Here is a 22,097-nt window from a genome sequence, read left to right as displayed (position 1 = left end):
AGGTCTCCTGGTCTCTCTAAACATCTCCATGCTTATCTTGGGGAGCCCTAATTGTTCAAATTCTAAATTCCCAGGAGCCACACTACCAGCCTGAGGCTTGTCTTTTCTGGTTGTCATATTTGTCCATTTTGCATTTGGAGGAGGACTTGAGGGTTTGGTAACTTTACTATTTCGTAGTGGGACATCTCTATGAGGTTCGGGAACGACGTCTGTAGTGGCCATTGTGTCAAAATGAGGATTAGAGTAATTCATGACTGCTTACACTTGTTTATCACAAGTGGGATTGAGGGAAAAGCAAACGCAAATGTCCTTGACCAGTCTATAGACAGGGCATTCCCCGTTGGCCAATGGTGAGGATACCTGGATGCAAAATCTTGGCATTTTGTTTTTTGGTGTTGTGAATAGGTCTAGTGTTTGAAACACTCTTTGTAGAACCTGATTTTTAACTCATATTCATATGAGCCATTTCCTTGTCTGCTTAGTGTGTCTGCCTCTATGCGCTATAATCAAGGTAGTTGTATCATCCCCTCCCCCCAGATCTATGTGCCTATGCATGGCCCATCACCAGATTTCCTGTGCCAGTTTTGAGAGTCCATGTGGCAGTGCTCACCCCCCTGCTCCCCTCTGTTGAGGTAGAACATAATGGTCATGTTGTCCATCTGCACTAGGACAGTTCTCCCGTCTATGTGAGCAAAGAAGGCCTTCATCATCTCTATCTTGAATCCTTTATGTTGTACCTCTGCACATCTGCCTACTTGCAATGACGATTGAGTCAAGTGTTTGCAATCATCCTGCCTTCCTGTAGAACTGAAATTTGCCCTCTTCTGATGTAGTTCTGGGAGGTGCTGAATCAGGCATTCAATTTCCTCTCACTGTTAAAGGCCATTTCAATTGAGAAGAGCACTCGAGTTCGTAATCCGTCACTGAGTCGCTGCACCACTCTCCATCTTCTAGCCAGCCACCTCCACTCTCTTATTTTCCCTGTCTGGGGGCCTGTGGATGTGGGGTTATTCCCTCACGTCCAGGCTGTCGAGATATGAATAAGTCTGCTCTTATGTTGACTCTAATTAACATAGTCTTATTTCAAGTTGTTATACTTTTTCTCTATTTGGGATTGACCTTTTAAGAAGCGGGCTCTTGAAAAGGTCCTTCTTTTGGTCCAAGATGCTTTCGAACATCAGGAGATAGAGGCTCTTCTCAAGGTTTGGCATGAGCATCTGCAGGTGTATGATTCTGACTCCTCTTCCTCGACCTGGACTCTGTATTAGCTGCAGCTCGTTTATCAACAAATTGTAGGATGTCAGGTCACCTAGAAGTGACGGTCGAGAGATAAGAGTCCATCGCTTCTTCTGGGGAATCTACGCTGACCTCCTGCCATGCCTCTTCCTGTGTACTATCTGCATTGTCAAAGGCCATTTTCTAGTTGCTTCCTTTTCTCTGTGTAGCGGAATTCCTCCTGTTTCTTGATGCATGGCTCTGGTGTCTAAGGAGCTTTGTACTCTTCATCCATGACACCTTTTGGTTTTGATGGAATTCAAAACATCTTCAAGGACTCGTCAAAGTCCGTTTTTTGCAAAATGGTCACCATTTCTGCCGCAAGATGGCATCTTTTGTGTTCAAACGCGAAGGCCCATTGTTCTGCATTGGGGGTCACTGTCAACTTTCTCTTCGAAGAATGATCAAGAGAATTAGAAGGAGAGAAAATCAAAGGACAACAGTTTCAGTTCAACATCAAATCGGTCACAGGGCGATTGCCTCCCGATGTGCCCTTGGACCGTTGGGGATCTTTTTAGGGTCCAGCTTGCGAAAGCATGTGCTAACACATGCACCTTGGTTGCGAGACTGTTGTTAACTAAAAAGGGGGTGTAGCCCTCCCTTTGTTTACCATTTGTTTGCTTGCCTGGCACTCTTCTTTATAGCCTCATAATTGGTCACTGCAGGCGTAGCATAATTTCTGTTCTGCCTGCTGTGAAGCAGGGACTAAGCCCTGATTGATGGAGGTATTTCTTTTTAACTTCTAGGGCCCTGCAAACAGATAGTGTGTGAGTGGTAATAAAAAGTGCCCAGCAGGACAAACAAAATTGCTAAATTTTATTTTCTATGCTTAACTCTTTTTATTTTGCCAACTCTTCTTTTCTCACTTTGCACTCATGTTCTGTTTTGTTTTTGTGTCTGGTCATTGTTTTCAAAAGAGGACGATTCTCTAATTCTAAATATTACAAAGCAACATTGTTTCTTTCTTATGTAATTTCCAAAATCATACTTTAACACGTAATCGTGCAGCCGATCCAATCCATGGTAGTCCACCCCACTTTACCCCACACCAATTCACCCCACTGAATTTAATCCACCCCACTCAATCCAATCCACTCAGAACAAAACCACTCACCCCAATCCACTCCAATCCACCACACTCCAACACTTCCAACCCACCCCACTCCAATCCAAAACAATTTGCCCCACTCCAATCCAAAACAATCTGCCCCACTCCAACCCAAAACAATCTGCCCCACTCCAACCCAAAACAATCTGCCCCACTCCAACCCAAAACAATTTGCCCCACTCCAATCCAAAACAATCTGCCCCACTCCAATCCAAAACAATCTGCCCCACTCCAACCCAAAACAATCTGCCCCACTCCAACCCAAAACAATCTGCCCCACTTCCATCTGTCCCACTCCAATTAAAAGAAATCTGCCCAATCCAATCTGCTCCAATCCAAAACAATCTCCCCCACTCCACTCTGCCCCACTGCAACCCAAACCACTCTGCCCCACAGCAACCCAAACCAATCTGCCCCACTCCAATCCAAAATAATCTGCCCCACTCCAATCGGACCACTCCAATCCAAAACAATCTGCCCCACTCCAATCTGACCACTCCAAACCAAAATAATCTGCCTATTTCCATCTGTCCCACTCCAATTTAAAAAAAGCTGCCCACTGCAATCTGCCCCACTCCAATCCAAAACAAACTCCCCCACTCCACTCTGCCCCACTCTATTGTACAGCAATCTGCCCCACTCCAACCTGCCCCATTCCAATATAAAACAGTCTGCCCCGGCTCCATTCGGCCCTGCTCCAATCCAAAACAATCTGCCCCACTCCAATCCAAAACAATTTGCTTCACTCCAACCTGCCCTATCCATCCTCACAACAGTCTACCCCACTACAATCCCAATATGCCCGTTCCAATCTACCCCATACCAATCCAAAACAACCTGCCCCTCTCCAATCGAAAACAATCTTCCCTGCTCCAATCTGCCAGACTCAATCCACAACAATATACCCCACTACAATCTGCCTCTCTAATCTGTCCCACTCTAATATGAAACCATCTGCCCTACTCCAATCTGCCCCACTCCAATCCAAAACAATCTGCCCCACCCCAATCGAACGTAAACTGCACACTCCAATCTGCAACACTCCAATGTGACCCACTCCAATCCTAAACAATCTGCCCCACTCCAATCCTAAACAATCTGCCCCACTCCAATCCTAAACAATCGTCCACACTCCAATCCTAAACAATCGTCCACACTCCAATCCTAAACAATCGTCCACACTCCAATCCTAAACAATCGTCCACACTCCAATCCTAAACAATCGTCCACACTCCAATCCTAAACAATCGTCCACACTCCAATCCTAAACAATCGTCCACACTCCAATTCTAAACAATCGTCCACACTCCAATTCTAAACAATCTGCCCCACTCCAATCCTAAACAATCTGCCCCACTCCAATCCTAAACAATCTGCCCCAATCCAAGCCAAAAGATATCTGCCCCATTCCAATCCAAAACAATCAGCCTCACTCCAATCTGCCCCACTCCAATCCAATCCACCTAACACCTATTCAGCCCACCCCACTCTAGCCCAATCCAACCACTCCAATCAAATCCTTCACAATCCACCCACTCCAAACCAATCCACCTAACACCTATTCAACCCACCCCACTCTAGCCCAATCCACACCACTCCAATCAAATCCTTCACAATCCACACCACTCCAAACCAATCGACAACACGCCACGCTTTTCAAATCCACCCCACTCCAGTCTAATCCACCCACCAATCCAACTCACTTCAAAACAGTCCAACCCAATCCACCCACTTAAATCTATTCCAATCTAATGCATACCACTCAAATCCGCCACAATCAAATACACCCCTTGCCAAGTGACCCACCCACCCAAATTCACCTTAATGCACCCACTCCAGTCCAATCCACCCCACTCCAAACCACATTACTCCACACCACTCCAATCCAATCCACCTCACTTCAGTCCAACCCAACCCTTTCCAATTCATTCCACTCCACAATAATCCAATTAACCCCACTCCAGTCCAATCCAATCCACCCCACTCCAGAAAGTCCCCCTGTCTCCAATCCATCCGTCCTACTCCAATCCACCCCAGTCCAGTCCAATCCACAATTCACCCCACTCAAATCCTGTCCACCCCAATATAATCCACCCCACCCCACCCACCAATTCCACCCCAAACCAATCCATCTCACTCCAATCCACCCAAATTCATCCAGTCCACCCCAATTAATCCAATCTACCCCACTCAGTCCAATATACCTCACTCAATCCAATCCACCTCACTCCAATCCAATCCACCCCTCTCCATCCCATCCAACCCCACTCATCCACCCCGTCCCATCTATTCCTCCCTCAATCCAATTCACCCCACTCAATTCACTCCACCCGAATCCAATCCAACCCACCTTAATGCAATCCACCCTACTCAAATCAACCTCACTCCAATCCACTCCACCCCAATCCAATCAACTGCAATCCAATCCACAGACCCCACCCCAATTTACTTCACTCCCCTCCAATTCACCCAATCAACTCCAATCCACCCCTCTACCACAATCCAATCCACCCCACTTCAGTCCACTCCAATCCAATCCATCCAGCCCATCCTACTCAAATTCGACCCAACTCTAGTCCAAATGACCCCACCATTTCTAATGAAACCAATCCACCCCACTCCAATCCACCCACGTCAGTTCAATCTAATCTACCCGATTCCACTCCACACCAATCCAATTCAGCCCACTCCAAACCACTCCATTCCAAACCAATCCATCCCACCAGTCCAATCCTGTCACTCCAAATCAACCCTCTCACTCCAATCCAATCTACCCCAATCCAGCTCACCCAGTTTCAGTCCGACCCACTCCAATCCACCCCATCTAGTCCACCCACTCTGATCCAACCAACTGTACCCCAATCCTATCGACCCCCATTCTACTCCAATCCACCAGACTACCTCAATCCACTCCAAACGGCAGGAGCAGTGGTGGGTGTTGTTACCTGCCAGTGTCTTTTTGTCTGCCTCTTTCACCGATTTTCTCGCCACACTCAGTCTTTCCAGATTGATAACCCCCCTACTCTGTGTCAGAGTGTCTATGTGCGAACTCTGTCTGCTCTACGTTTTCGTCCTCATCATCGCTGGATAGCACAATGTTTCAGAGCAAGATTGTTTTGCTGTGACTGCATGGTTGCAAAGTGTGCCCCCTGCTGATTGTATGTAGCCTTTTAGCCGAAATTCTGTAGTTATTTCCTCAAAACACTGATAGGATCTTCTGCTCATTAAAGCTCCTCCATTCTGCTTCTACATTCAAAGGTGGAAAAAAGAACCTAAAGATGGCAACCTCATACAGGGTCTTCTGGCTTCTGGGGTGTACGTGTGTCACCACAGGGGGACAGGCATGTCATCAAATAGTGATTCCCACAGTATTAAAAAAACAAAACCCATAAAGGAAATATAGGAACGATTCTGGAGCCAACCACTAAATGGCTGAACAGTGCATAGCACATGAATCCAGAAAAGATCCATGCTGCAAAACAATGGAAAAGATAGAAATCGTCTGAGAAACATTCACCTAACTCCTACTTAATTTTGGGCATGTCAAACTGTGAGCATCCCCAATTCATGAAAACAACACCCAGCCAAAAGTCACTATCTGATTCTGGGTATCAGCAGATGATTATTTTCTTCATGTATTTCAAACAGTAATTGATTTCTGTTAATAGGTATTTCGGATTTAACAGGGAAGACATGGCCTCTTCACCAACTGGTCCACAGCTCTGGAAAGTGCTACCATTGCTTGTATACTCTTGGTATATCTAGACTATACTAAAACTTTCTGTGACTTTGACTTTGAGAATTGAAGGAAACTGATGTAGGTGATTTTTTGTAAAGGAACACTCACAATTGTCTAGGTATTAACTTTGAATTTAAACTTGCACAGTGAACTTTGTATTCTACTTTTGAGGATCCTTCTGTTGCAGGTGAAGGGGTCACTGAAGGGGATCCTAAGATGGGTCCTTTAAGGATGTGTAGCACAAATTCAAACACCAACCCACCTCCAATTGGCTCCCTGGCTGAAGATTAGCCACGTCTACTCACATCAACATTCCTTTTTACTTTGACCCAGTATTTTGTAGTGACTTTGTAATTCTACAGTATACCTTGTTGCCTGTTGTTGGTGCTGATGGGCTCAAGTGAAAGGAATGCTTCAACAGAGATGGTGTGATCAAGTTGCACCAGTTTAAACAACAGTCCACCGTCTGTCCATGGTTCAGCCTTACCCACTCTCAACTTCTTTCCTATTAAGCTCCTCAAGCTGATGTGGAACACAGGCACACAAAGTGCACTAACAGCTTCACCACTAGGCCGATCGCTCAATGGACAGGGGTCAGGATCCATGGACAGTATGGCTTAAGTTTTCTTCAGGCTACATTTGTCTGAAAATGTTAATTCTGGAAATTTATTATGGTCCGAAAATCAGTGTGGTTGTTATTTAGCTGACTAGTTAGATAACAGTTCCCCAAAAAGAAGTCTGCAAAAGCACCAACCAAACAATTCTGCCTTGCCACCTCCACATGTAAAGATGCAACCTGATTTCATTACCTTGTCTACCCACTCGAATGACATTAAATCTTCTATGTCTTTGTCCCTCCTCATAAGGATTGCAGCTTTATTACTGAACACACTGTTGGTATCAAGAATCTTTTGAAATGTGGTAAATTATTTCTCTGATTGGGACATTGAGGTTATCATTTGTATATTTGGGAGGAGGAAACAGGAGGATGCGGGAGGACTTACCAGGCTGATTACCCATTGATTATAAATTCAGTGTGCTACATCTATGTTATCTGTTTTTTATGCAGGCCATGTAACAGAATTCTCTTTGAGGAATATTAAGCACTGGCAAAGCCAACAGGTCTCGCTTTTGGGACCTTTCTGCTTTGCCAATAGTTTTAGCCATGTTGCACAGCATCCCAATGCTTAGCAAGATTACAAAAGAAAAAAAATCCTTTGACATAGCTAACCTCGTCAGTTTATAAGGGTGCACATAACAAATGTGCATACCTAAAAAATGATGTTGCTGCTGTTTATTCCCTTTGTAAATACTGATCCGAGTTGGATCAGTGACTAAAAAAAAATAAAAAAAATAAAAAAAAGATATACATATATATATTTTTTTTTTTTTCAATCGGGTGAAGGACCAAGATGGGGCGGAAGCACACAGGGGAGTAGTTTAGGGGCAGAAACAATCACAGAAGCAGCTGGGGTGGCAAAATGGAGAGTGCAGGTGGGGGGAAAGATGACACAAAGAAAGAGTAAAGTGGAGCACCCCGGGTGAGCAAACAGATAAAAGAGAGCAATAAGGAGCAGGCGGGAGGGAAGCACATTGGTGAGAAAGCAACGATGGGGAGTTCACAGGCCAAGCACAAAACGCAGGGGGCAGGGAGAAGCACACAGGTAACAAACGGCAACAGAGTGCAGGTAGTAGAGAAGTACATGAGGGAGACGGCTGGAAAACACATGTACTCCCACAGAGTGCTTAACCAAAAAAAAAACTAAGTACTTAAAAACCAAGCAGTGGAAGTATAGAAGCAAGCCTATCAAAGAGATGGTAAAGAGGCAAATCTCTATAGGAGTGATAAACACAAGATTGACAAGTTGGGGCACAAATAAGAAGCAGACACATGATAGTGACAGGAAAACCAACCAATGGTAAGCAATGGGTATACTCAAACCCCTTTGGTTCTGGGTAAGCCCACAATATGTTCTGCAACAGACAATGCATCTTCCACCTAGTAGACAAGGCCTAAAATTCAGCAAAAGCAAAAAAACATTTTGTAGGAAATTAAGATGATTTTAAGCCACACTGAACCAAATAAATGCTCTCACAAAAATATTAATGGTGAAGTGTCTGTTGTTAACAAAGATTATCTCTTCATATGCAGTTTCCTCTGTATTTATGTTTCATCACCTGTGATGCTCTGTAACTGAAGCTGATATTTTCGTTTTAAAAAAGTGCATCAGAGAAAGCCTCACAAATAAACAGAATTGGGGGTCTTTGTCTAAAAGGGTATTCTCTTTGATCCCCTGGAGTGTAACATCAGACTATCCCCGCAGCTCTGCACCATAAAGAGCAGCAATAATTGCTTGGGATTTGTAAATGTCTATTGCGGGAGACATAGAGTGCGAAGAAGTGCGCTTAGCAAACCCAAGAACAGCTGAGGTCCTATACCTAATGAAAAGGGAAATGTTTGCAATTTGTGGCACCCATGAATTGGAATCGGTTAGCCTAATTCCCAAGTAATTAAATTAGTTGATTCACAAGATGATTTAGTCCTAGCCTCATTTCCCACCTAAAATTTGTACATCAATTAGAACACATAAAATTGGTCTTCTCAGCATTGACTTCCAATCCATCCTTACGTATCACACAAAGTAGAAAGCCTACGAAGGAGGATTTGTAGTCTCCTTGGTGTTTGGAAATGAGCAGGGATTAGTCAACAAACAGTTGCACTAGAACCTTCGAACCAGCTAGTTTGCGCATCATTTTCAAAATTAGTCAAAAGGCTAACACACCCATTGACAACCATTGATAAATAGAAGGAATAGGGTAGGGGTCACGACACAGCCTTGCCAAACACCTTTATCAACACTGATTTTGGCTGTAAATTCACCCTTTGAGCCCCACCTGACCTCAGTGAAAGTGTCTTTGGGAAGGTGTATTATAATTTTAAAAAGGTCAGGTGGAACTCCCATTTCAGCAAGAAGTTTCCAAAGCCTTGTTCTAGAGACCAGGTCAAATGAGCCTTAGAGATCAACAAAGGCAACTTACAGGTTCCCCCGCCAAAGTCTACTATCCTCCACTAAGTTACCAGAACTCTAAAGGCCTGATCCACAGTTTCTGTTTTCTCACAGAAGCCTGCTTGATAATGGTTTAGAATATCATTGTCATTCAATTCAGTCACTTAACTTATCAAGGACTTGTTAAGAGAAGATCCTGTGGATGTTATCCAGGAGACAAATGGAATGATCATTTTCTGCCAATTTCTACAGTCCTTCTTAGGGATGGGTACAATCTCAGCACCCATCCAAGAGGAGGGGATTTGTAGCATCTGCAGCTGTAGCATTAGTAAAGATTTATGTAAGGCACCCAGATTTTGGGCTCCAAATGGAACAAGTCAGCGGGAACCCTATCCAAACCTGGACCCTTCCCTTTCTTATAGGAAGTAAATGCCTTCTATGTCTTGCTGAGAGAAGGTGACAGTCCGACTAATATCACTTGCTCGGAAGGAGGAGTTCTTTTCATAAAAGTAATTTGGGAAAGAGGGCAGGCTTGCACTGGCATAAAACAGTTGAAAAGGGTTCACCCAATCATCAGTTGGATGTGGGCTTCTGGTCTCATGGGGAAATTACGACCACCATGGCTCACTATGTGCTAAAAACTCCATACATCATTAGTCTCCGCTGCTTCTAATAATTCTTCCCAAATTCCCAAATCTGACTCCATTATTGCAGAGCATGGCATAGCTTTATAAACTGCGCTGGATTCCCTTATCCCTGTAGCCCGGCTTAAAAGCTGCCAATAATACAGTTTTGGTGGCTCTACAAGTCATTGTGAACTACTCCTGAAGCCTGGGAACTTTGGTAACAGGTTTGTATTCTTTCTGAAAGAAATCTTTGAGGTTCCCAAAGAGGATGCCATGAATCTCTAGGACTAGATAAGGCATGTCAATGTTCTCCATCATCAGACTTAATACAGTACCATAGGCATCATTGAAAGTTACTGTGTGAGGGCACCCTTGCACTAGCAAAGGTACCTCCACACTGTCCAGGGCCAATTCCCCAGACTTCGTGAGTGCAGGGACGCCATTATAAACGTGCACTCCATATATGTCAATACATATAAGTAGCTTCACAATGGTAACTCTGAATATGGCCATGTGAGGTGTCTAAGATTGTGAAATTGAACCCTCAATCCAAATCTGGTATTGGGGGGCCAATTCCAGGGACCCCCAGTACTGCCAAACCAGCTCTCTAAGGTTTCCACTGCAGCCCTAGTTGCTGCCACCTCACAGACAGGTTTTTGCCCTCCTGAGGAATTGAGCAGCTCCATCTCAGGAAGGCAGAGCAATGCATTTCCTTTAGGAGAGGGGTGTTACACCTTCTCCCATTGGAAATAGGCGTACAGGCATGGGAGGTGTTATCCTCCCAGAGCCTCTGGAAATGCTTTGAAGGGCACAAACGGTGCCTTCCTTGCATAACCCAATCTACACCGGTCGGGACCCCCAGTCCCTGATCTGGTGTGGAAGTGGACAAAGGAAAGGGGAGTGACCACTCCCCTGTCCATCACCACCCTAGGGGTGGTGCCCAGACCTCCTCCAGAGTGTCCCTGGGGTAAGCTGTCTTGGATTCCAAGGTGTGGGGACCCTTTAGGAGCATCTGAGTGGCCAGTGCCAGCATGTGATGTCAGAGACCTCTCCTGATAGGTGCATACCTGGGTAGGTAGCCAATCCCCATCTCAGGGCTATTTAGTGTCTCTCCTCTGGGTGTTTCCTCAGATTCGGTATTGCAAGATTCCTCCAGGACTCCTCTGCATCCTCTGCTTCTGACCGTCGGATCAACCGCAGATTGCTCCAGGAACTATAACTGCAACAAAGTTTCCAGGAAGACTCCTGTGACCTGCAACTTTAGCTTCAGCCAGCAATTGCAACAGTTTCCACAGTGTACATGCTCTGAGGACTGCCTGTCTTCACCCTGCACCAGAAAAACCGAAGGAATCTCCCTTGGAGTGACGGAGTCACTTCCCTGCTTCAGCAGGCACTTCTTTGCGCTGACAACCGGTACTCTGGGACTCCTCTCCGGTTGACGAGCATGAGCCCTGGAACACAGGTGGTGGACCAAAGTGACCCTAACTGTCCAAAGGTCCAGCTGTCCAAATTTGATGGATGTAAGAGCTTGCCTCCTCGTGCAGCAACAGTACCCCTGTGCCCTGCGCCTTCTGCAGCTCCTTGGGCTTCTGTGCACTTCTTCCAAACATTCTTTGTGAACAGCGTAGCCCAGGTCCCCAGCACTCCATCCTGTGACGCACAGCTCTCTGAGTAGTTCTCCGGCAGAGTGGGATCCTCCTGTGTAGTGCTGAGACAACAGCACTGTGCAACTCCTTTGTCAGTGTCCTGGGACTCCCGTGGGTGCTGCCTGGTCTTCTGAGGGCTCTCTGAAGTGCAGAGAGACCCCTCTGTCTCCTCAGTCCGAGTTGAGACCCCCAGGTTCCTCCTGGGTCCGGGCAGCTTCTCCTTGATGCAAAACACCTACTTGCGTGAACCAAGACTTGTTGGCGGAATCCAGCGACACAAACAGCCTGCATCCAACAACTCGATGTAGGACATCTCGTGCACCAAGCAGGAACCCACAGCTATCTTTGGTGCATTTCTGTACTTTTCTTCCAACTGGAGAATCCACTTTTGCACCTTCTTCCAGGTGGGCAGGGGCTCCTGTTCTTCCTGGACAAATTTTCGAATTCTGGACTTGGTCTCCTCTCTCCACAGGTCTTCAGGTCCAGGAATCCATCGTTGATTGCTTGCAGTCTTGCTTGGTTCATGCATAATTCTTCATTACGACTTGTAGTGTGTTCAGAGGAAACTTGCTGAACTTTATTCCCGCTTTCCTGGGCTCTGGGGTGGGGTACTTTAGTTACCTTTGGTGTTCTTTTACACTCCCAGCGCCCCTCTACACACTACACTTGCCTGTGGGGGAATTCGACATTCGCATTCCACTATTTTAGTATATGGTTTGTGTCGCCCCTAGGCCTATTACAGTCTATTGTATTTTCTACTGTTTGCACTATTTCATGACTGTTTACTTACCTGATTCTGGTTACTAGTGTATATATTGTGTATAATACTTACCTCCAGAAGGAGTATTGCCTTTAAGATATTACTGGCCTTGTGTCACTAAAATAAAGTATCTTTATTTTTGGTAACACCGAGTATTGACTTTTATTGTGTATAAGTACTTTGTGACTATAGTGGTATTGCAAGAGCTTTGCATGTCTCCTAGTTCAGCCTTGGCTGCTCTGCTACAGCTACCCCTAGACAGCCTATGCTGCTAGACACTGCCTACATTTCACAAATAAGGGATAAATAGACCTGGTATAAGGTGTAAGTACCCACTACAAACCAGGCCAGCCTCCTACACCCACTGCCAAGGACAGGGCTAAAGATCATGAACTGAAAAACATCTCAGAGAAGTCTCTTGTCTGAGAAAGCAGTTAAAACAGTTAAAACAGATAAACATAATTGTAGTGCAGGCAGCGTGGGATCTGTGAGGGGCTCTCTCCACCCAAACCCTCCTCACTGGTATCTCAGTACCTGTAGTAGCTCTTCATTTTCATGTGCTATCCCATAAAACTTTTACAGCCTCAAAGTAGCAATTATGATGCTTGGTTCTATTAGTTAGACTTGGAAAGAGACTACATAGACATAATGAAAGGTAAAAGTTACAAGCACTACAAGAATAAATAGGAACAAATGTACAATGTAATTAATTCGGGAGATGCTAAAACTTTCTGTGTATTCATTAATGAGGGATCTTCTGGGAAATAAAATTGTGTTGGGACTAAGGATAAGCAGGCTCAATGCTTTGCAACAATTTAGGGGTATGTTAAAAGTTCATCATCGTTAGGGATTATGGCCCTCATTATGACCCTGGCGGTCTGTTAACCACCAGGGTTAATGTGGCGGTATCACCGCCAACAGGCTGGCGGTGTTTATTGCCACGTTATGAGTGTGGCGGGTTGGCAGCTGCGACCCCGCCACATCTCCACTCATACCGCCATGACGGTATGAATCGTTTGCCCAGAGATGTACATCTCCAACCTGGCGGTCCACAGCAGACCACTGGCGGCACTATGAGCCGGCCTACCGCCATGGCTTCCGCAGCGGTAGCATCGCCACGAAAACCATGGCGGTAGGGCTACCGGTGACTGAGCATTCATTTCCCGTCACTAGTAGACACCCCCCCCCCCAGCAAGCACCTGGCACCCCCACCCACTGTCACAGCGCCACCACATCCCTTACTGTCACAGCGCCACCACATCCCTTACTGCCACAGCACCCCCACTCTCCCTACTGTCACAGCACCCCCACTGCCTCCCCGCATACATTCACACATACACCCACATGCACCACGCATACACCCATTCACTGACACTTCCATACACTCATTCACTCACACTCATCCATACACGCATTCACTCACACTCATCCATACACGCATTCATTCACACATACTCACACGCGTTCAGGTATGCATACACACATACATCCAAACATGCATACTCACACGCATACACACTGACATGCAGAGACGCACTCACTTCAACATTCATGCAGGCATTCACTCACATGCATACACCACAACACTCACAGTTGCATTCACACACGCACACACATTCAGTCACAACACACTCACACACAACACCCATCACCCTCCCCTTTCGGACGCCCGACTTACCTTGTCCGACACGGAGGTCGTCCGGCAGGGAACGGGAATGGGCGCTGACACCGCCGGCAGTGCTCCGCCAGCAGGACACCGCCAGGTGTATTAATGGTCTTAATACGGCTGGCTGCGTCCTACTGGCAGGGTGGTGCAGCTGGTAGCACCGCCAGGCGCCACCGTCCGCCAGTATGGCTACTGCCGGATATCCGCCCTATATGTGGTGGAAATACGGCAGTAACCATATTATGGTGGGCGGAAGACCACTGGCACTGGCAGTCTCTTCTGGTGCCCGTGGCTTTGGCAATCTTGGTTAGAGACTACCAAAGCCATGATGAGGGTCTATGTGTTGTATTAATATTTCTTTGAGTTACTCTCAGCTTATAATGTTAAGAAATTGAGATTGACAATGAAAGTTATTTGTGCAGTCAGTCCTGAAAAAATACCAGCATCCATAGTTAGGAATGATATTGATGTGTGGACTGACCATTCTCCTGTGTAGTATGGTTTGGATATGCCATGGTGCTAGAATGCTGAAAGGAATTAATGGTGAAGCTTATTTTTGAAGAAGGGTGATTGAATATATCTCTCTATCGCAACACGAAGACCATTAATAGTACGGACCAACAACACTGCATCATCCGCATAAATCCATTAATTTTGGGGACATCCTTGCATCTATCTCCTAGACAATTATGCAGGCCATTAGTATACAAGAGAAACAGGACTGGGGTAAGAATACAACCCTGTCTCACTCCTCTATTTAGACTGAAAGGATCTGTGCATTCACCATGAACCCTGTGTCTCACAGAAGCATTTGTTCCAGAATGGAGGTGTCGCAAAAACTCAACAATTAGGCTCTCCAAAGCCATTGTGGATAACAAACCTCATAGCTTACTACGATTTACCCTATCAAAAGCACTGCTAAGATCCATAAAAGCAAGGTAAAGGGTGTCCCCACTTCGCACACGTGTATTTGCCAATCAACAAGAGTAGATTTAAACACTGTTCCTGAGTCCCCAGCCCTTCACTGAACCCCATACTGAACCCTTCTCATCAGATCACGCTCTCTCACCCAAACATCAATGCGCTGTAAAACAATGCAGCCCGTGATTTTCACCACAGAGTCTAGGAGTAAAATAGGGTGATAGGACTTGGGGTCACTATGATTTCCCCTTTTAAACACTGGAACAATGCAAGCGGATTTCCAAGAGGGGGATCCCTACATTCATTGCCGCATTTAAAATGTTCACAATAATAGGCACCCACAACTGTACGTTACACCTATACAGGTCCATAGGGATCGCATCTGGCCAACATATTAGTCGTGTGCACAAGTTTCCGTATCTTGGGATGTATTTTGTCGATAAAGGGTCGTGGGTGCCCTGTATCTCTAGGCGTTGTGCGCGGTTTATCTCATGGAGTTGTGAGAAACAACCCATTATTATCACTCCTTGAGGTGTACAGGCGCAAATGCCTACAGGTCCTATTGTATGGGGCCTCAATTCGGGGCTACTCTGGTAGCATGACTACCCAAAAAGAGGAAAGTCGTTTCTGTAGAAGGCTACTTAGAGTCGGGACAAATACATCTGGGTATTGTCTGCAAGAGGAACTGGATTTGGAGTTGGTGGGTGATAGTACTAAGATTGCGCCCCTCCTTTTTATGGATCTCCGTGTGGACCTATGACTGTGCCACCCTGAAAAGGGAGGTGATCCGTGATTACCTGGCTTGCGACCAAGGTTTAGCTATTCCCTGGTTATCTTATATTAAACAGTCTGCTGCGCTTATTGGTCGCCCAGAAATTTTTAATGCCCCACAATGTTTAAAACGCTCTGATAAGCGTTGCGTGAAGGAGAATTTTAGCAAAATCATGAGGAGAAATAGGGATGTGGAGGAACTAATGAAACCATCCGTGATAGATTTTTTAAATGCGGAAGACGCATGCGGGCCCTGAGGATTATCTTTTGGTGGTCCACAATGTTTGGGAAAGGGAGCTCATTTCTTGTTTTCGCCTAGGATAAATTAGATGTAATTTGTGTTTCCCGCTCAGTCAGTATGACCCAAAAACTATTCAAACCTGACCATATGATGGGGTTTCTACACAGATCCTATTCCATGTTACTCTTTTACTGAGTTTTATGGTTCTTTTTGATGGAGATTCTTATTGATGTTTTTGAAGAATAAGGTTTTGTGCAATGTCACCCAGCTTATCTTTGGTTAAGCAGGGCACCTGATGCTGTAGTGTGTGGGAGCTTAGGTTCTTTTTAAAATTGGGCTATACGCTGGCGTAACAACATCAAATCTGTTTAATATTTATCTTATCCTTAGATTTTAGAGGATTTTGATGTTTGAATTTTAACTAATTTGTTTTTTATTGATGTATTTATGTGTTTATGGTTGTTTTATGTTATCCGAATAAAGAGATATCTCCATCTATACCCCTCTATCAATCAATCAGCCTAATGGACTTGTTGCTTAAGTTTATGCCACTCTTTTTTCTTTCTCAAAGTGGCTCCTTCATAATAATTGGATTCACCACAGAACAAGAGGATTTAGGGATGGCAACTTCCACGATGGACCAAACGTTCTTTATCTGCTTTTTTGTACAGAGGTCGACGGAGTCTAATAGAGCTTCATTCTGTATTTTTGTCAACTTTCACGCAGCTTTTGATATGGTAGCTGGAGAGCTGAGATATTCCACCTTTATTCTGTTTTCTATTCTGTGGAAGTTGCATACAGGTGATTTGGGCTTGGAGTGGCAGCTGACTCTCATAATCGTCTCACAAGGCAAACAGAGGTACCTAATCAGTTGATTAGGTACCTCTGTTTGCCTTGTGACTCCCTTGTTGTTTCAACTCTATTTAGAGCTTTCAAAAGCATTGAGGGATGCCTACTTTTTCTCTCCTAAGATGACTACAACCCACATCTGTGCCTAATGTATGTAGATGATCTAGTACGTTTTGATCTGTCTAGTAAGTATTAGTGTAGATAAGATCAAAATATTACATTTCAACAGGAAAAAAATCGAAACCACCCTGAAATAAAATGGTTGGGCTTTAAAGCCGGTTGGCAATAATAAATATCTATGTGTTATATTTCTGTACAATTTGAGTTGGTAAGATCATTCCTTTTTTCCTCCCTTTTAACTCATGTCCTTGGTTTTATGGATGGGTAACTGAAATTAATTTGTGAATATATAGGAAGAAGACGGCGCCCTTGCTTACTGCTTTCACGGTGAAAACAGACTAGCTGACTTGGGTAAAAGAGTATCCTGAAATCCCTTGGAGAGTAGTTGCTTAAAGCATTTATTTAGTGCATCATTGTGTTCCATTATACAAGCCATTCAAAGAGAATTGAACATAACTGCTTGGTCATTAACTGTGGGAATACAGTGTTTATAGGTTTTAATACATTTAAAGAGTATGTTTTAGATAAAATGTTTGCACTCTTCTTTCAGGAGCTTTATCGCAGTGAGCGATCATAGGCTGACAGGAAGGATTATGTCTATTAAGAATTTTGAGAGAAAGTTAGCAAATACTAACTCATTAGAGGCAGACTTTTCACATTAATGAATAAGTCCATATCTTCGATGCTGGCACAGACTGCAGAGAGTTTTGCATATCTGGGAGAACTCCAGTCAAGTAAAAAGTACACATGAATGTCCTTGTGGTAACAAGTCTAAATTTTATTATTTGATGAATGCACAAAAATGCTAATTGTTTGGGGTAATCAGTTAAAAATCTATTTCTCCACTTTTTAATTGATTGTTGTCTGTTTTTAATATTAATAAACATTTTTTTTTCCATATGTTGCTTTTGGGCAGGGTCATTACTTATGTTCCTCGGATTCAACATTCATGTAAATGTTAGCGTATAGCTCTATGCTGAACTGTTTTCTCTGTTCATTGTACTAATTGTTTGATAGACTATGTGCAATAAGTAATTAAAAAAGTAGATAGGTTATAGAATAGTACACATCCTTACCAAGGCTTTCTTCACTTTATGGGGAAAGGCCCTGGATAGCTGCGGTATCATATTCTAAAAGAGATGTGAATAAGATTTCTGTGTGGCCCCTCAACCAATAGCGAGGAGCTGCCATTTTAACACAAGATTCGGCAGCACACCCAATGAACGAGGTGGATCTGACATCAATTATCCAATTAAATATTACCCTAATCTCTTAGTTTACAAGACAATGCACATATAAGCTAATTTCTTGCAGGAATTCTTCTTAACATATCAGTCCCTTTTGACAATGTAGACTGTGTAGTCCATCTGGGTCATCTTATATTCACATCCACAATTCTCTCTATCACCCTTCAATGGATGGTTTTGTTATCATATTACAACTTTTAGCACAACCTCCTCTTTCCAATACCATCCACTGCCTACTATGGAATTCCAAAGAGTCACCCCTCTTGCTGGCAACATAACAGGCTTGCAATCAAAAGCCAGTACTAGGAAGATGATACCACTTACACAACTTTCAAGGACAAACACAACCAATGGATCACTGTCACTAAGAGTAAGGGAGCAACACAAGTCGAATCAGATAGATGCAGTGTACATACCAGAAGATAAATTCTTTTATAGACATAAATAGGTGAAATGTTTAGTAGTACCTGTTGCACTGCCCTGTGTGTTGCCTCCAACGATGCTGGAATTGGACAGTGAAGATGGCAGTTGGAATTTCAGTTGCGATGGACTCCCTGAGGTCTGCTCGGAAGATGCTGAAGAAAGCTGTCCAAAGAGGTTGAGGAGCTGGGTGTTAAAGTCCTGAAAGACAGGCCAAGGATTGGAGTTTGTGCTTTGGCTGGCTGTCCCCTCAACCATTGAACCTAGAGGCATGGGTAGGAAAGGAAGGTTGGGCACAGAGGAGCTGTTCAAGTGTGTAGGAGAGGCACCAACACTTCCATTAGAATGGGGTTGTGTGAATGACACATTGGCCGTATGGCTGTTAGTGTTACCACCACTCTGAGAACTTAATAAAGTCAAAAGAGAAGATAAAGGTTGGTTGGTGGCCATCAGATGGTTTCCTTTCACTTTTGCTAGTTCTTCTTCGGATTTGATAGGGCTGACATCTGGAGGCCTGGGAACCCCTGTGACAGCCGCAATGTTGGAGACACGTGGAGTATTTTTTGCTGCAGGCAACTGCACTTGGCTCCGTTGGCCAGTCTTGTTTTGTATTCTTTTTGGGGATGCTTCTTCAAGGCCAGCGTGGTTCAAATGAGATTCCTTAATTATGCGCAGTACTGTGGGTGATCGTCTCTGTCTCCGTCGCTTGGTGTGATCTTTCGGAGGTGCTGAAAGCCGATCGCCCATTGCCACTCCCCCCTGAGTGTTCATCATTGAAAGCAACATGTTGGAATTGGCAAGGCGGTTTTGTAAAGTGCTTTGGCCATCTGATTGAGTGCCACCTCCATCCACTTTCTTTTGGCTTGCTAGTTGGGCTTTTGCCGCCGCTGACAGAAGGCTGCTTGCTGGAAATGAGGCAGTATTCTGCTGGTTTAGGAGATGACCGAGAGGCAATCCCAGAAAGCCGGGTTGGTTCTTCTTTTCATGCATAGCTCCAGAAGACACTGATGGTAAATTATTGCTTTGGTGGATTAAGGCATTGCTAACTGAGATCAAAGAGCCAGGATCCACCTTGCCTTGGTGAAGTAACCCTTCAAGTATTGCTTTTGGACTCTGTGGTACGGAAAGCTTGGGTGAACCTGGCGGCATGGGAGATCTGGGTACAGTCCTCCCAGTGTTGGAAGAGGAGCAGGAAGAGTAATGTGCTCCTAATAGGAAGCTGCCATGCTCAGAAGATGCTGACGAATGCCTAGAACGTTGAGGGGATGGTTCAATACTGCCTCCAGGAGAGGAGATGGAGGACAGGGTTGTAGAAGGCGAACCCAGGGTGTTAGTCCTTGACAATGAAGAGCCCTTTTGGGAGTCATGCCCTGCTCGGACCAAGGGCGAGGAACGACAGCTGGATACAGATGTGGATTCAGGAGGAGTGTTCAGATTGGAAACTGGGACCTGTGCATGAAGGGGGGATGGGGCATTCACACATGGGTAGCGCTGCATAGGTGTTTTATTGCTTATGGAGTTCAAAATTCCCAGAGGGTCTTTCTCTGGGCACATCATTGTATTCTGAGAATCATGCGACTGTTCTTCTAAAGGTTTCGCGTAATTGGTAGAGAAAACATGTCCCTGTCCATAATTACAAGAGCTGATAGAAACAGATTTAGGGGATGGGTCCCAGACATCCTGATTGGGAAAAGAATATGAAGGTTGCATTTCGGAAGACTGGTTGAAGCTCCTGTGGTGAGGAAATGTATTGGAGTAATACTCTGAGGGGAAATTTGAGTCAGATCTTGGAAATAAGTCATAATTTCTGTTCAGTGGGACAGAAGGAGGGTTCCTAGGCTGGTAGGCTTCTCTGAAAGAGCCTCCATGATGTCTGGGGTAGGCGGGCTGCTGTCCATGCCTGAAGCTTTCATATCTTTCTCCAGAGCAAGAAGGGTAAGGATCTTGCTTCTGTTCAGTGACATGTTCTACACACTGTGGTCTTGATAAAGTGTTCGCTTTCTCCATCATCAATCTGGCGAACATGTCATTGTCCAAAGAAGAAGGCTTCGTATACGAGGTGGAATGCTGCAGTCGGTTCATGACACCTGGAGCATGATACAACTGGCTGGATGCACACCCTGGAACAAAGAATGGATACATAATGCATTAGTGATCAGAGATAAAGCCCTGCAATGGGGGTTTGTTAATACTTTTTACATTATTTGTATAATGAAACACTGGCATCCACTCATGTGATTGTTCCCCTTTAAAGTTTATACACATGGTGAAGCAATTGCAAGTCAAAACAGACTAAACTTAACAGCTGGGCCAACAAAACATTGAATGTGATATCCTGTGAACAATAGTGTACTGATGTATAAATAGGTCATCACCTTTACACAAAATTTTTTCATGTTTCTAAAATATGACTTCAGTTTTCATCAAAATATGAAACACAGCCTGCTTTTTAAGTGCACTTTTATGTCACACAAGCACGCAATTCATTAGAGTTAAAGACAGTGCAGGTAGCCAGTTATTACTGAAATCTGTAGAACGTAATACTTTGAGGAGGTAAAAACACCCATGCTTAATGGGAAACAGATGCTTTACAACAAGAAGGCGATAGGGTTGGTCCGTATGTAATTTGTGTGAAAGCTGGCAGCCAACTATATTACTGGAACAAGTGGATTCTGTAACAGTGCAACAGCTGAATAAAAGCGCAAGATGCATCATAGCATTGAAAGTATTCTGTACACATTTAAATTGTGCAACAGTAACCTTTTTAGTTTCCAAGGTCTTCTGGGTTATGTTTGTTTTTCTCTACAACAGTACAACATGCAGCACAGATTCCTGTACCATTGTATTCAATTTTTGGGGTCACTCGTAACTTACATTTTACGTTTCACTGCCTTGATAAAACTGCCTTTAGTAGTAAGCACAGGCTAGAAATTGCAGTGGTGTCTCAAAACTTCATTGCATAGTGGGCGAAGTGTAAGTCTGAACAATGGCTGATGTGCTCTCAAAGGAACATTGTAGGCATTGAGCAAGAATGTCACCTGGGTTACCTGTAGCTTGGTTCTGTAGTGTGAGGGGTGAGTCTTCCATGCTTTTGTACAGAGTTGCCATAGCCACGATTTTCCTGCGGTGGTTGCAGAGCTTAGTCATGTCTTCTTCTGCACGAAGGTCGTCTGCACCCCTCTGTTTCACAGCAACAGTGGGATCAAAGTTAAAAACCTGCAGAGAGGGTAGGAAGATACATGAGTATCAAGTAGGACACATCAAGTAGGACATTAGATACTTTATTTGACAATACTTTTTAATCGATTTAAACTCTTTGACATTCAAATGTCCTTAGAAGCAAATAAGGTTTCTAGTTTTGGGTGTTGACTATATGTGGAACATATATGACTTACTAGGAGTTGAAGTGTAAACCCACAATGCCCAGCAAGCAGTTGCCATCTTCAGGTTTTGGGGGATTTATTGCTTGGGCTAAACTAGGTATGTTATTATATTCATTATTTCCACACTACACATTAAGTCTCCTCCTTCACCTAGGAGGCTGAAGGGTCACACACAAACCTAGAACACAGTCTAGTTGCATAATGATTGCTGAAAGTATGTACATAGTGTATTTTGTGGCATGCACATTCTAGATTCACACCTGGACCACAGATAGTACAAGTATTACTGAATTGGGGAGAAGGAAGTGAAGTGTGAC

General features: G+C 44.4%; 1 protein-coding gene across 1 annotated transcript in view; it reads right to left on the bottom strand.

The window, feature by feature from the left end:
* Positions 1–22,097, bottom strand: part of MBD6 (methyl-CpG binding domain protein 6) — a 254,785-nt gene that overhangs the window by 100,257 nt on the left and 132,431 nt on the right. Inside the window, exons 5-6 of the mRNA XM_069230809.1 lie at positions 21,445–21,613; positions 18,445–20,517 (exon numbers count right to left, since the gene is read on the bottom strand). Coding sequence (XP_069086910.1) covers positions 18,445–20,517; positions 21,445–21,613 — 2,242 coding nt within the window. The remainder of the gene's footprint in view (positions 1–18,444; positions 20,518–21,444; positions 21,614–22,097) is intronic.

This window comes from Pleurodeles waltl, chromosome 4_2, assembly GCF_031143425.1.
Source record: "Pleurodeles waltl isolate 20211129_DDA chromosome 4_2, aPleWal1.hap1.20221129, whole genome shotgun sequence".
Lineage (NCBI taxonomy): Eukaryota > Metazoa > Chordata > Amphibia > Caudata > Salamandridae > Pleurodeles > Pleurodeles waltl.
The sequence above is the reverse complement of the archived record's forward strand: the minus strand, read 5'-3'. Positions and strand labels throughout refer to the sequence as shown.